This window comes from Neodiprion pinetum, chromosome 1, assembly GCF_021155775.2.
Source record: "Neodiprion pinetum isolate iyNeoPine1 chromosome 1, iyNeoPine1.2, whole genome shotgun sequence".
Lineage (NCBI taxonomy): Eukaryota > Metazoa > Arthropoda > Insecta > Hymenoptera > Diprionidae > Neodiprion > Neodiprion pinetum.
The window spans coordinates 33,958,084-33,969,733 of NC_060232.1; the positions used below are offsets into that span (position 1 = coordinate 33,958,084).

The 11,650-nt window shown below is 46.3% G+C and overlaps 2 protein-coding genes across 2 annotated transcripts; one reads left to right on the top strand and one right to left on the bottom strand.

The window, feature by feature from the left end:
* The first annotated feature begins 4,007 nt into the window (after nt 1-4,007).
* Nucleotides 4,008-5,969, top strand: LOC124210723 (endocuticle structural glycoprotein SgAbd-8-like). The gene is made up of 2 exons (XM_046608996.2): nt 4,008-4,147; nt 5,162-5,969. The coding sequence occupies exons 1-2, from the start codon at nt 4,136-4,138 to the stop codon at nt 5,564-5,566; spliced, it is 417 nt and encodes a 138-aa protein (XP_046464952.1). The 5' UTR covers nt 4,008-4,135; the 3' UTR covers nt 5,567-5,969.
* A 3,319-nt stretch (nt 5,970-9,288) lies between these two features.
* CPR17 (cuticular protein 17) lies at nt 9,289-10,855 on the bottom strand. Its single transcript, XM_069133020.1, has 2 exons — nt 10,695-10,855; nt 9,289-9,788 (listed from the first exon to the last, which is right to left on the bottom strand). The coding sequence occupies exons 1-2, from the start codon at nt 10,716-10,718 to the stop codon at nt 9,321-9,323; spliced, it is 492 nt and encodes a 163-aa protein (XP_068989121.1). The 5' UTR covers nt 10,719-10,855; the 3' UTR covers nt 9,289-9,320.
* Between the last annotated feature and the right edge of the window lie 795 nt (nt 10,856-11,650).

Genomic DNA, 11,650 nt, shown 5'->3' on the forward strand with positions numbered 1-11,650 from the left:
ACTGGAGCGACTCTTGAATTTTAATTGATTCTACATTCCGGTATAACCGTGTGGGCAGTTACGTCGAGTTGACCATGACCCGAGCTCTGTACCTACACGTATATACATACATACCTCTATGAGAATTATATAAAAGTTGGATCATTCGCGCGCGTGCAACGCTTTTGCAAAGCTAACTCAATTCTTATCGGTTTTCGCTTCACTCGTTCGCTCAAAGTCAATCGATCGATCGCTCTGCCCCACCGGATTTTCGAAATAGCATCGTCTTTGCGGCGTGAAGATTATAATTTGTGTCTCATTTAGGCGCCGTCGTTGGATGATAAATGGATAATTATTTTAGCCGATGCGAAAACATGAGTCGAGGCAACGTTAACAAATTAATTTTAATTTCATAATCAGCTGTCAATGCATGTATTCGGGTTTTAATATCTGCTTATTACACACAACGAGCAAACTCGCTATAATATGGTTAACAAGCGGCTGCCCTCGGAGAAAATTTTCACTTATACGCAATCAAAGTACGATACTTACACAGGTATTACGTCGGTCGTATATTACACGCGGTTATATTCATGCCGGGTGATTTCAAAGCTATACATGTGGCGCGTAATTAAAGTACGATTAATTGCGACGATGAGGGCTGGATCTTCGAACATCTCGATTCTTGTCTATACCTGCCTAATTGCAAAGGTAACTGAACTTCGTTCGCGGCTCTGCGTTCGCCAATCTATTCTTGCCTAAAGCTTCGGGAGTCTGTGCAGTAACGATGTATAATCACACTGTATCTGTTGTTTCGAAGTTGCATTCGGCTACTGCGCAACGCAGAAAATAATTGCACCAGCCGATAGCGATGTTTTTACCAAAAGGAAAGGTTCGAATCCGGTTGTCGTTCTTCCTCAGGACTAAAGCGACGGACTCCCGCAGCCGAATTCGTGAAATCGTCGTTTTTGGCAATTATAATGGGTGTCGGTCACACGCGGGTTTCGCACTTTTTCTCCATGCTCATTTCATAAGCGCTAATTTATGCCGAAGCGAACGAGATCATTATCAAAGGATTCTAGAGAGATCACGCACGCGTTGCGCGGGTTTGTCATATATTTGTTCATTTGTTCTTGTTTATTTTTACTCGTTTGACGTCTTGAAAAATTCGAGCAAACTTTCACCCCGGTTTCGTTTCACCGCCGATGTCAAGCGACAAATTGGGCGGCCGGATCGGCGTGTAACAACTTCATTCCACGGTTGTGCGTGAAAATTTTTATCGCACGAGGTGAAAACTGCAGCCGCATTATTTGACGTTTGAATTATAAATTACACCGAGCTGGTATCATTGTCGGCATTTATCAGTTACGACAATCGGTGTTTCGTAACGAGAAGCAATTCGTTACTTTCAGCAGATACACGATTATCCACGGCTCTGATGCGCGACTAGTATAATCTGTGGTTTTTTCTTTTTTGCTATCTTCCTTTTTTTTTTTTTTTTTTAATTTTTTTCTTTTTTATCTTCTTCTATTCTCTACTTTTGACGAGGACCTTTCGTTTCAGAATACCGCGTATATTCCATCTTCTTAATCCGTGGGAAACGTGAAAAGAGGCACCAATAGTCGGTGCTGAATTCTTGTAAAACTATTCGAGAGAGAAAAAAACGACACACACACACCTTGCTTCAACAAGTTAAAAAACCGCGAAAATCCGACACTAAATCTTTATACCATACAGTTTATATTCAGCGAACGATCTTACGAAATACGGTACTTTATGCGTACCTACAGGGATCAGATATGATCGTTACATAAAAATTAGCCATTACACACTCGTACGCGTATTGCTTGCTCGAGCGAACGATTCCGAGGCAAAGTAGAATCCCACCGACAAAAGCCGATCATTCTTCAATTTCTTTTTTCTTTCACCCCGTGTTTTACGAAAGAGGACGATAATCGCCCGGATAAGACGTCGATGTACATCATGCGTTTGCAATAGCTCGCATTATCCGACGGCGCAGAAGACGCTCCTTTCATCTTCCAGACCCAGGTCACAGCGTCATCATCTTTTGTCTCGCAACACTTGTCCGCATATGTAATATTATACGAAAAACGACGAACCGCTGTCTCGCGGTGAAGCGCCCTGAACAGAAATCGCGCACCGAGGCAATTTGTCAAACGCAAAGTATGGTATACACAGCGAGTTGCCCCGAGACGACTTCCTTCACTTTTCCCAGATTGTTTTCTTTGTATTTTATTTATTTATTTATTTTTATCTTCTTTGCTTCTTCTCTCAGCCCACCGATCACATAAACGCGTCACGTCATCGTCCGAGGTACCGATCAAGATGCTCTCTCAGAACGTGAAAATAAAATATCGCTTCCGTCCTGCCGACTGCAGGAACTCGAGAGCCGTTCGGTCCGGTATAATAACCCAGTTTTCATCGAACCTAAGGGCTGTCGCTTAACCCTGACAAAAGGCAGCGATTTGGCCGTGTGAAAGTGTCTATGGTGTCAGAGGTGGCGTCTGGCAGACGACAGAGGGCTGCGCAACTCTATCGTTATTTCGCATTTCTGGCGTTTGAGCAACTCGTGGGAGGATCATGAGAAGAGTGGCGAAAAAATGTTCACATCTGACGGTTGCAACCTCGATCCCAGAGGCGGCAACAACGCTCGCATGTCGGGCGCGGTGTTATATGAGAAACGAGCGAGGTTCTCTATGCTCGCCAAATCATTTAACCCAGATCAAACAACGCGTCGAAAGGAACCAAAAATCGACTCGTCATCGCGTCGATCCTCTATCAGGTTGCGGGAACATGCCTCGGCGGATCAACCGAACGAAATATTCTGAAATATTTCGAGTCTGCAAACGAGCGTACTTTAAGATATACAGCTTCTGCATACGAGTAAACAATGGACTATGGGGCGTCGTGTATTGGGCCTTGACTCAATTATCACGCGCGAAGGAACACCGTAGGTGTGGTACAAGCATGACCTACGTTATACGGCGTGAAATCTGCTTCGGCGTTCTTTCGTCACCGGGCCGCAGCAGCGATGCTTGTTTTAAGGAGAAGAGGATCATAGAGCTCGACGCGTTTTCGGAAAGACGCGGCGAGAGTCTGTGGGAAGGTGAAATTTCAGGATAACGCCCACGCGTCCTGTCCTGACGGTATTGCCATTGGGAGTGGTAATAAAGGAGAGGAAAGCGGTGTCTGTTAAAAAATTCTTTTTCGGGATGACGAATTATCGACCTTTCCTCTACTAGCCGACCGACGACTTTCTTCTCACTCGGACGAAGAAGAAGGTGAAAAAGAGTCTTGACGCGAGCTCGCGAGTCATGGAAGCTTAACAATGACGTGGGTTTTGTAACATAAGCGGTGAAGCGATCTCGGCGCACCCGGCAATTACGGACATATCAGCTACCGCAGATTTAAATGGAAGATGAACGTCCGATTATACGGGCAGCTGTCGTTAACTATCGCTAGAAACGATCTCCGTTGGGCGTTGTTAAACGACTGGTTGTAGATCGGACGCCTCCGACACCCTCGTTGCTGTAATAGAAAATAATACCATAAGCAACGGAATATAACAATAGGAAGCAGAAGAGAACTCGAGACGCGTACCAGACATCGTCCGCCTAAAAACTCTCGTTTCAAATGCCCGTCACATAACTTCTCCTTGGTACATCCCGCGACCCGGCGTGCCTGATAAATCTCCGTTGAGCCACATGCGAGTAGGTATAATCCGCGGGAGGCAAAGAGAGGCCGAAAATATATCCGCAGCGAGAAAGACGGGCGAATCTTCGGTAGCCGTCGGAGGGGGGACGGGATCGGAGGATGAGGCATTAGGAGGTTCAGGTGCCGACCTTTGGCTGGGTCGGGCCTGACCTCAGTTTGAGGCCCCGGCCTGGGACCCGGAGTAGCCGTGGTGGTGGGCCCGCGAACCGCTCGTTGCTGGCCCACGGGGTCCATGGAGAGGGGGTGGGGGTGGGGGCTGGTCACGGTCTGCGCGTGTGTGCGTGTGTGTGTGTTTATGGTACCACCTCGCTCCTTAAGATCCGTGACTCTAGCGGTGCGGATATATAAAGCGCAGGGCGCACTGTGATCATCAAGTCAGTGCAGTCTGCGACTCCCACAAGACGAACTCAATTTTCTCACCATGAATCGATTGGTAAGTAAAGTGCGAAAAAAACCGACGAACCGATCGGCGGCTCCTCGTTCGAAATAGTCACCGGATATAAACAAGAGTCAGCTGCGACGTGACCGTCCTCAAACTTTCGTGGATTATATTAATTCTACCATTTAGATCGGGAAATTTCTATATTCGAAAATCTCACGGACGATTTGAAAGTTGATGAATATTCATCGCTGATCGCCGAGATTTTTTCGATTTTCTTTTTTTCTTTTTTTATTTCTTCTTCTACATCTCGATCACTGTTACACGTTATACGAGAAACGGTTCCGCAAATGGTCGGGTATATTGAACGCGTGTCAACTTTACTGCGGGAAAGTGCTTAAAATCAAATTGCTTGCGTACTTGTACCTGTAATAAAATTTATCGATCGTAACCGCGCACAAACACGGAGGATGCGATGGGATTTTCGCAACGATAACCATTACGCTGTTTGTACATTAAAAACGATTCTGCACGCTGTGCGGTGAGAAATTTGCCGGTTCGTGTGTTAGGGCCCGCTAAATAATCGGCTTACATCCCGCGGTTACGAAACAAACGGACCCCAACACGCGCAACCTGCCTTCATATCACTGTCCGCTAATTAAGAAGAAAGAGCCTCGTTGTACGAATGTACCGTTTCGCAACTCGTCGAGCAGGAAGCCAATTTCACGGGACTATAACTTCTTCTTCAAAGATCGCGTCATTCTCGCGGATAATAATGACGTCTGTCCGCCAACTCCCACAACTACGCGTCAAGGAGAGACAGTTTAGACCCGATCAGTTAGAACTGAAAGAATACAAGTCCAGCGAATTGATAACTCGCGTTTGTCGCAGAGAACACCAACGATGTATCGCGACTTTCGGTCCTCGCTGAGAGGAAGAGTTTTTAAACCGAGTTACAATTTCCCCCGAAAGTGGGACAACCGTCCTACGGAGCGAGCGAGCTGGGTGGCCTGCGAACTTTCCAGGACTCGAATCGCGGTGAGAATAACTCCGTTTTTCTTCTTTCAGATCGTAGGCCTGTTCGCCTTGGCGACCGTCGCCCTGGCCGCTCCTCTGGACAACACAACGCCGATCCCGATCCTCCGGCAGGCGCAGGACGGTCCGAACCCCGACGGATCTTACAGCTGGAGCTACGAGACCGGAAACGGAATCCAGGCCCAGGAGCAGGGCTACCTGGAGAATCCCGGAACCGATGCCGAAGGCATGTCCGTGCAGGGAGGCTACAGCTACACCGGAGAAGACGGCGTGCCAATCCAAGTTACGTACATCGCCAACAAGGATGGATTCCAGCCCCAGGGTGCTCATCTCCCGACACCACCCCCAATCCCCGCGGAGATCCTCCAGGCTCTCGAGTACATAGCGGCTCACCCAGAGGAAAACGACATCGACGCGCCCAAGCAGCCGTACAACTAAGGATACACTCTCCGCAGCCGTCGAACTACCCTGCAATCCATCCAGTATCCTAACTTCGCTCAGAGGCGGGAGGATAACCGAGCGAGCCGTCAGACGCGCGGATTAGACGCGGAATAGTTGTGCGGTTTTTCCTCCGGTCGAAGGTAAACTTTGATCCCAGGAAAAGATGTTTACCGTGTCTCACGGCTGGCTTGCCTTCACTTTAATCCTCCTTCCGTCTCCACAATACTCGCTGTATGATTATTATTACACATGATAATAATATAGTTAAATAATAATTATATATATATATATATATATATATATATATGTATATATATATTGTATAATGTATATTTTAAACGTTTTCTACGCAAAGAACATAAAAATGATGCCGTGTAAATAAATTATTATTTTAAAACAACTGTAAGAGAAATCTTTTATTATTATCGACAAAAACGTGTCGCGTTTTTAAAACCTTATTACGGTGCATGATACGCACATACATGTATAAAGCTTTGGACTTATTGGATTGGTCGAAAGGTATCGCTGCAGAATGGTAATTCGAATGGTTAATTAATTACGAGACTCGTCTCGCGGTTAATTGCAGCCTAAGCCGATGCCTCATTAACCCGAGACGCTTTAGACACTCGGACGTCTGCAGATGCGGACAAGGTATCATTTGTCGTATACCATGCGCGTACGAGTTAATTAACTATGAGTAAAAGTGTCTAACGAAGCAACGAAAAATTAGAGAGAACCATTTTCGAGAAAGCCGACACGGGGCTTGGCCCCGAGTAAAAGTAAAATCATGAATCAATGCGAGGCCGAGTCTTGGAGAAGTCTGCGCGGCGTGTCGATCGCGCATACGTAATTTGTTATACCTACGTAATCCAGACCAAACCTTGCCGCAGATGAACGAACGGCTAAATGGAAGGTAAAACAAACATCCAGTAGCATGATCAGTGGCATCAAACTTGATCAGTGGATCGTTAGAGCGAGCCGCGCGCGACGAGAAAGTTAATAAAAACTACGCGAGATCCACTTGATAAATATTAGAAAAAAACTCAAGCGTTCGTTATATCCAGGTCCATCCGGCATCCACCCATCTCAATGATGCTCACGCATGATAATCGGCACCGATCGACACCAATGAATATTCATCACCCTACGTCCACTGATTTTTGAACGGCGTTGCCGCACCGTCGGCGCGACAGTCTGTGAACCATGTGCACAACCGCTTCAACGTCCGTCCGCAGACGATACGACGTCTTAATTCCACAACGTTAGAGCTGCAGTGTCTGGATGCCGCCTCTGCCACTTGAGCAGGTACCCGATAGTATCTCCCAGAAGCTCACTTCTCTGGTCAAGTCTTCGTCAAGTCTTCGAGATGACTCTCCGGAAGTCAAGTGGGCATCTCACACTCCAAACGCATCATTCGCCTTGGGGATTCATCCACGATGACGCTCTTTGGAGGTGGAAAGTCAGGATGAGGAACCGTGCAGAGTTTCGGAGACCGTCACACTTCAGGATCTACGACATTCCAGCCACGCGGTTCGACGACCTTCAAGCTCTTCTCATTGTCAGAATAAGGTCCGAAGTACGAACTTCTACATTACGTTGAACTCGAAGTTTTCGACCGGATGTCTAGATTGATCTTGAGAGGAACAGCCAACGAAGATCGTCGGTGAGGCGGGGGTAAGTTGGAACGGAAATAATTGATAGACGTGAAGTCCAGAAATTAACGTAAGTATTACCGAGTCGGAATTCATGAGATCAAATTTTCTCCTGCCGAATCCTCGATTCATCCAAATTCATATAATGTCGAAAGGCGAGCGTTAGATTGGTATTTACCTACATTAACTTTCCCCTGTATGAATTAATCTCGGTCTAGCCATGCAAGTGAAAGTATTATTATTTGGAATATGCATGTGACTTTGGGGCGTGTTTGTCGCGTTTATCGATACGCGAAGCTCCGGCGATGGATGATTATTTGGCAAGAACGATCTGCCGGCGAAGAGTTACTCTTGATAAATTTACACCTGAATGGAATTGATGCTGTGTGTGCGTTTCGACGACGGTATAATCCAATGTAATCTCAAAAGGCTCAAACCTAGGCCTCTGTCCACCTACGCCGAGTTTATAAACGCGTTTACGCAATTTCCCCGCCCTCTGCATGCCTCGCAGCAGCACGGCAAACGACGGTTTACTTGATTTGCATAGCAAACGGGACTGGCGTTTCGTATCTTCCAAATCCTTCATTGATTTCCAAGCCTCAGTCTCGCGTTTGGCACTTCTTGACAAACCCCCGACCCTGATTTTTTGTGCCCACGCATCAGTCCTCATTCGTACTAAAATGAATTATTCTTCTTACTCTCCAAAGGCCGGCAGCTCTCTTCGATAATACCGAATGAGAGGAGAGAACAGCTGTGGCGTTTTTGTGAATGGGACGATTAACCACGCGTTTCAATTAGTCGGCCGGACCGGCGTGCAAATTTTCGGACGTTGCTATTTCTGAACACGGGGACACGTGTTCAAGTCAAACAAATCGTCATGCGCGTAATTCGCATTAGATGTGTCATTGTTATTATTATTCGCCGGTGAATCGAGTGCCGTCACACGCAGTACGTGACACTTTTGCACCCAAGGAAGACCGCGAGGTAACTTCGGCAAACTTATTTCTAACACCAGACACGTCCCTCGTGTATTTGGTTCCGAGTCGCGTAACCCTAGAGTTCCATCTATATACCGACGATTTACAACCATTCAATGTGATACGGAATAAAAGATTTTCCCTTCCGTGAGAATATCGCCAAATTTCGCTCATATTATCCGTCTATAATTCACTAGGAATTCCGCTACTCGATGATAGGCTATTCCAAACTTGTATTTCGACTGGGGAACGTTAGAGGGAGGGCTTTATGAGATCTAACAATTTATTTCCTTTCTAGTAATACCCGGGGGATTACTGGACTTAGGAACTGATTTATTCTACCGTCTTAAGACAGCAGCAGGTGCAGCGTTCGTTGGGCTGGGTTCAAACGTACGGAAATAGGCACGCCACTTTTGGCAGATTTATCGGAGCGAAAATCGCCGTGCTCTATCTCTCTGCACGGGAAGCTCCGTTTTTCTAATTTCAGCTCACAAACTTCGTCAGAAAAGTTGAACAGCAAGCCAAAACCCTTAAGGCACTTTCCCTCGGAACCACCCGTTTGCAATTACTCCAACGGTTAGCTAAACGAGCTAAAACGATTTCTGGGAAAGATCTGCAATCTCCGGTTGACTCACGGAATTCCAGGTAGCCAAACTCGTTTCGACACTTAAGGAAGAATTTCATCCGTATGATCCACTTCCGCCTGAAATGGATAGCTGGAACTCTGATAATGTAAGAGAAGCGATGTTGCATCGCTTTAAGTCACGATATCCAATTCGATAATCTATAGTGACCGTCAATGATCTTTCAACACTTTCGATCGATCTATCTTAGCTTCATAATTGGAAGCAATTTTGGATGTGTGCTTTCAAGTGTATCTAACTTGCCACCTAGTAATTCGTCATTTTCATTGATAGGAGACGTTAACGTTGTAACCCAATATTGCCTTCAAGTTGCATTATCAGCCTAACGATGAATGCGCGTATTTTCAGTTCGAAAATAACCAATCATGCAAAACTTTGCACAGGGTTCGGTTACGCTGTCGCGAAATCGTGGATAGGACAAAAGGGTTTGAACAACATCCGGAGGGTTTGAAAAAGTAGTTTTTATTACAGTCAATCGTTAGTATTTCTTGGGCTGCTGGTTTCGCGTCTGTTGATTGAACAGTGTCGTTTCCGGCCTGAGTCTTGGGGGTGGTTTGGTGGGTTCTTCTTCTTCCGGAACTTCCGTCGTTGACGGCTGCTTGGCGATCCACTCAAGCGCCCTTTGTATGGCGATGGGAATCGGGGGTGGCGTGGGAAGATGAGCCCCGGCGACTTGGGTGCCAAATTCGTCGGCTGTCCAGCTCAATGAAATCGGAGTACCGTCGGGTGCGTTGTATTGCACAGAGCCCTGGATCAGTTGGGTCTCGTCCGATGTTCCGGCGTATTTCCGGCTCCCGACTTCCTTCTGCAGGATTCCACCCTCCGTCTCGTAGTTGAACGAATAGTGCCCTTTATTGTCACCAAGGTTGTGCTCTGCGGAAATCACCTTCTCCGGCTCCCGGAAGTACTCCTGACTCGATGATAACCCGGCGCTGAAGGCCAACAACTGAAAGAAAAATCGTAAGCAAACAATGAATCAAATTGTTGCGATTGGATACTCGAAGAAATAATTTTGAGGCGTTGCAGTTATTCGGTCAACGATAACTGTGTTGGAAAAAAAACATTCTTGAGTACCTCAGTTTCGTAATTCACGAAGTTATAAGAGATATTTATTATTTTCTAATCACTTGTTGAATGTCAAGATTTCCTCCGGCAAAACTGTGACACAGATTCAAATTCAATTTAGCTTCAACACCGTTTTGCCCGGGGCAAAAATGGTCATTTACTTATGCAGAGTATGTGGTAATTCACAATGATTTGATCTATCCTGATTCGTACTATTTTTAACTTCTTTGCTTCTCGTGGCTGTTCTCTTTTCTTATTAAATATCATCATCAGCCTTACAGATCTCGCAAATTCACATAGACGAATGCTACTACAGCGGTTATCAATCACTGCAGATCTGCAAGGCCACCCGAAGGTAGGTTGTAAAAAAAAGTTTCACTCTTACTGCACAAGAAATGCAAAGCCAGAAGCCGCCTATCTATTACATATACTGTATATAATCTATCAACGAGCCCTGCGATTCACATCTGGATCGACGCGTCGTGCAATCTGATGCAAAAAATTAAAAAATATTCTCTCTCCCCCTCCCTTTGTTCGCCTTCCGCGACCATCGAACACGATAATCTCTGCCAATTGCTTGTCGCGTAACGTTATATGTTAACGAATTTAGCGTTGCAGTTGAAGGAGACCGGAATGAAAATTGCGCCAGAGGGGTTGAAGAGAGAAGAGGTGGAAAAAGAGACGCGGCGATCAGGTGCGAAGGGGAAATGGAAGGGGGCGGATAGGCTGAGACTGGGTCACCCATGAAGAACGAGAGTCCCGCTTCGAACGGCCCCGATGCACTCACCAGGAGGACGCGCATGCTGTACATTATATCTTGCCAAATGAGGTGCGGAAGGAGTGGTTATCGACAGAAGACGGAGCACGTGCGGCACGTTTAACAGAATGCCCGGAGATCAGTCCGATGGTCTCTGGAGTGGAGATGGCGACTAACTATTTGCCGGTTGGGGGCCGAGTCTGCCTTTATATCCACGACAATCACCTAGCTTTACATAACCCGGGAAAGTGTACTTTGAGCAACTACTCCAGCTAGGACTTCCACCTCGGCATCCTGCGCCCGGCTCTTCTGGTTCTGAATCCTCGAGGCTTGGGGGGTACGCGTCCTTAGTTTCTACCCTGCCCTCTTCAAACGCCCCGGAAAGACAATCTCACTGGACTTTTCGACTTCGCCGAGTCTCCTTTCATCCACCTTACGCAAGCTCGATCATCGCTGGAAAAACAGGACGGGGTACCAGGCTTGACCTTCGCACTGTACAATTTCGATGGATTCCATTTTAAGATCGTGTTATACCTGGGCGATTATAGACTTCGTTAGAAGAGGAAAATGGAAGCGTTGCTGAATGATTTTTTTAAACAACCAAGGTCCTTGAGACACATCTGGGTCAAGCGGACACTGAAAAGGTCAAGTTTCATGGTTCACGTCTCGGGAGACCAATGCGCGTGATTTATTCAACGAATCCCGTATTATTATATGTTAATTATATATATATATATATATATGAACGCATTCGTTCAACGCTTATCCCCGTGGTGCAGTGGAAACTTTCATTTAATTCTGGCCATGAATATGTGTCACGTAATTTGTGTAATTACGTCGACTTAAATTAGCATCGATCCATCGACTTTGAGATTTTGCAAGCGAGCCGGCGCATCTCGAACATGCACTAACCGGTAGTTAATGTCAATCCATACCCGAACAAGAATAAGGGGACGATTCGGTATCGCGATGATCAATCCGCCCGA

Bases quoted from the DNA above. Each gene is read 5' to 3' on its own strand.
- CPR17 (XM_069133020.1), bottom strand. From the start codon at position 10,718: ATGTACAGCATGCGCGTCCTCCTG. The intron at 9,789-10,694 runs GTGAGTGCATCG...TTTTTCTTTCAG, and splicing joins ACAGCATGCGCGTCCTCCTG to TTGTTGGCCTTCAGCGCCGG.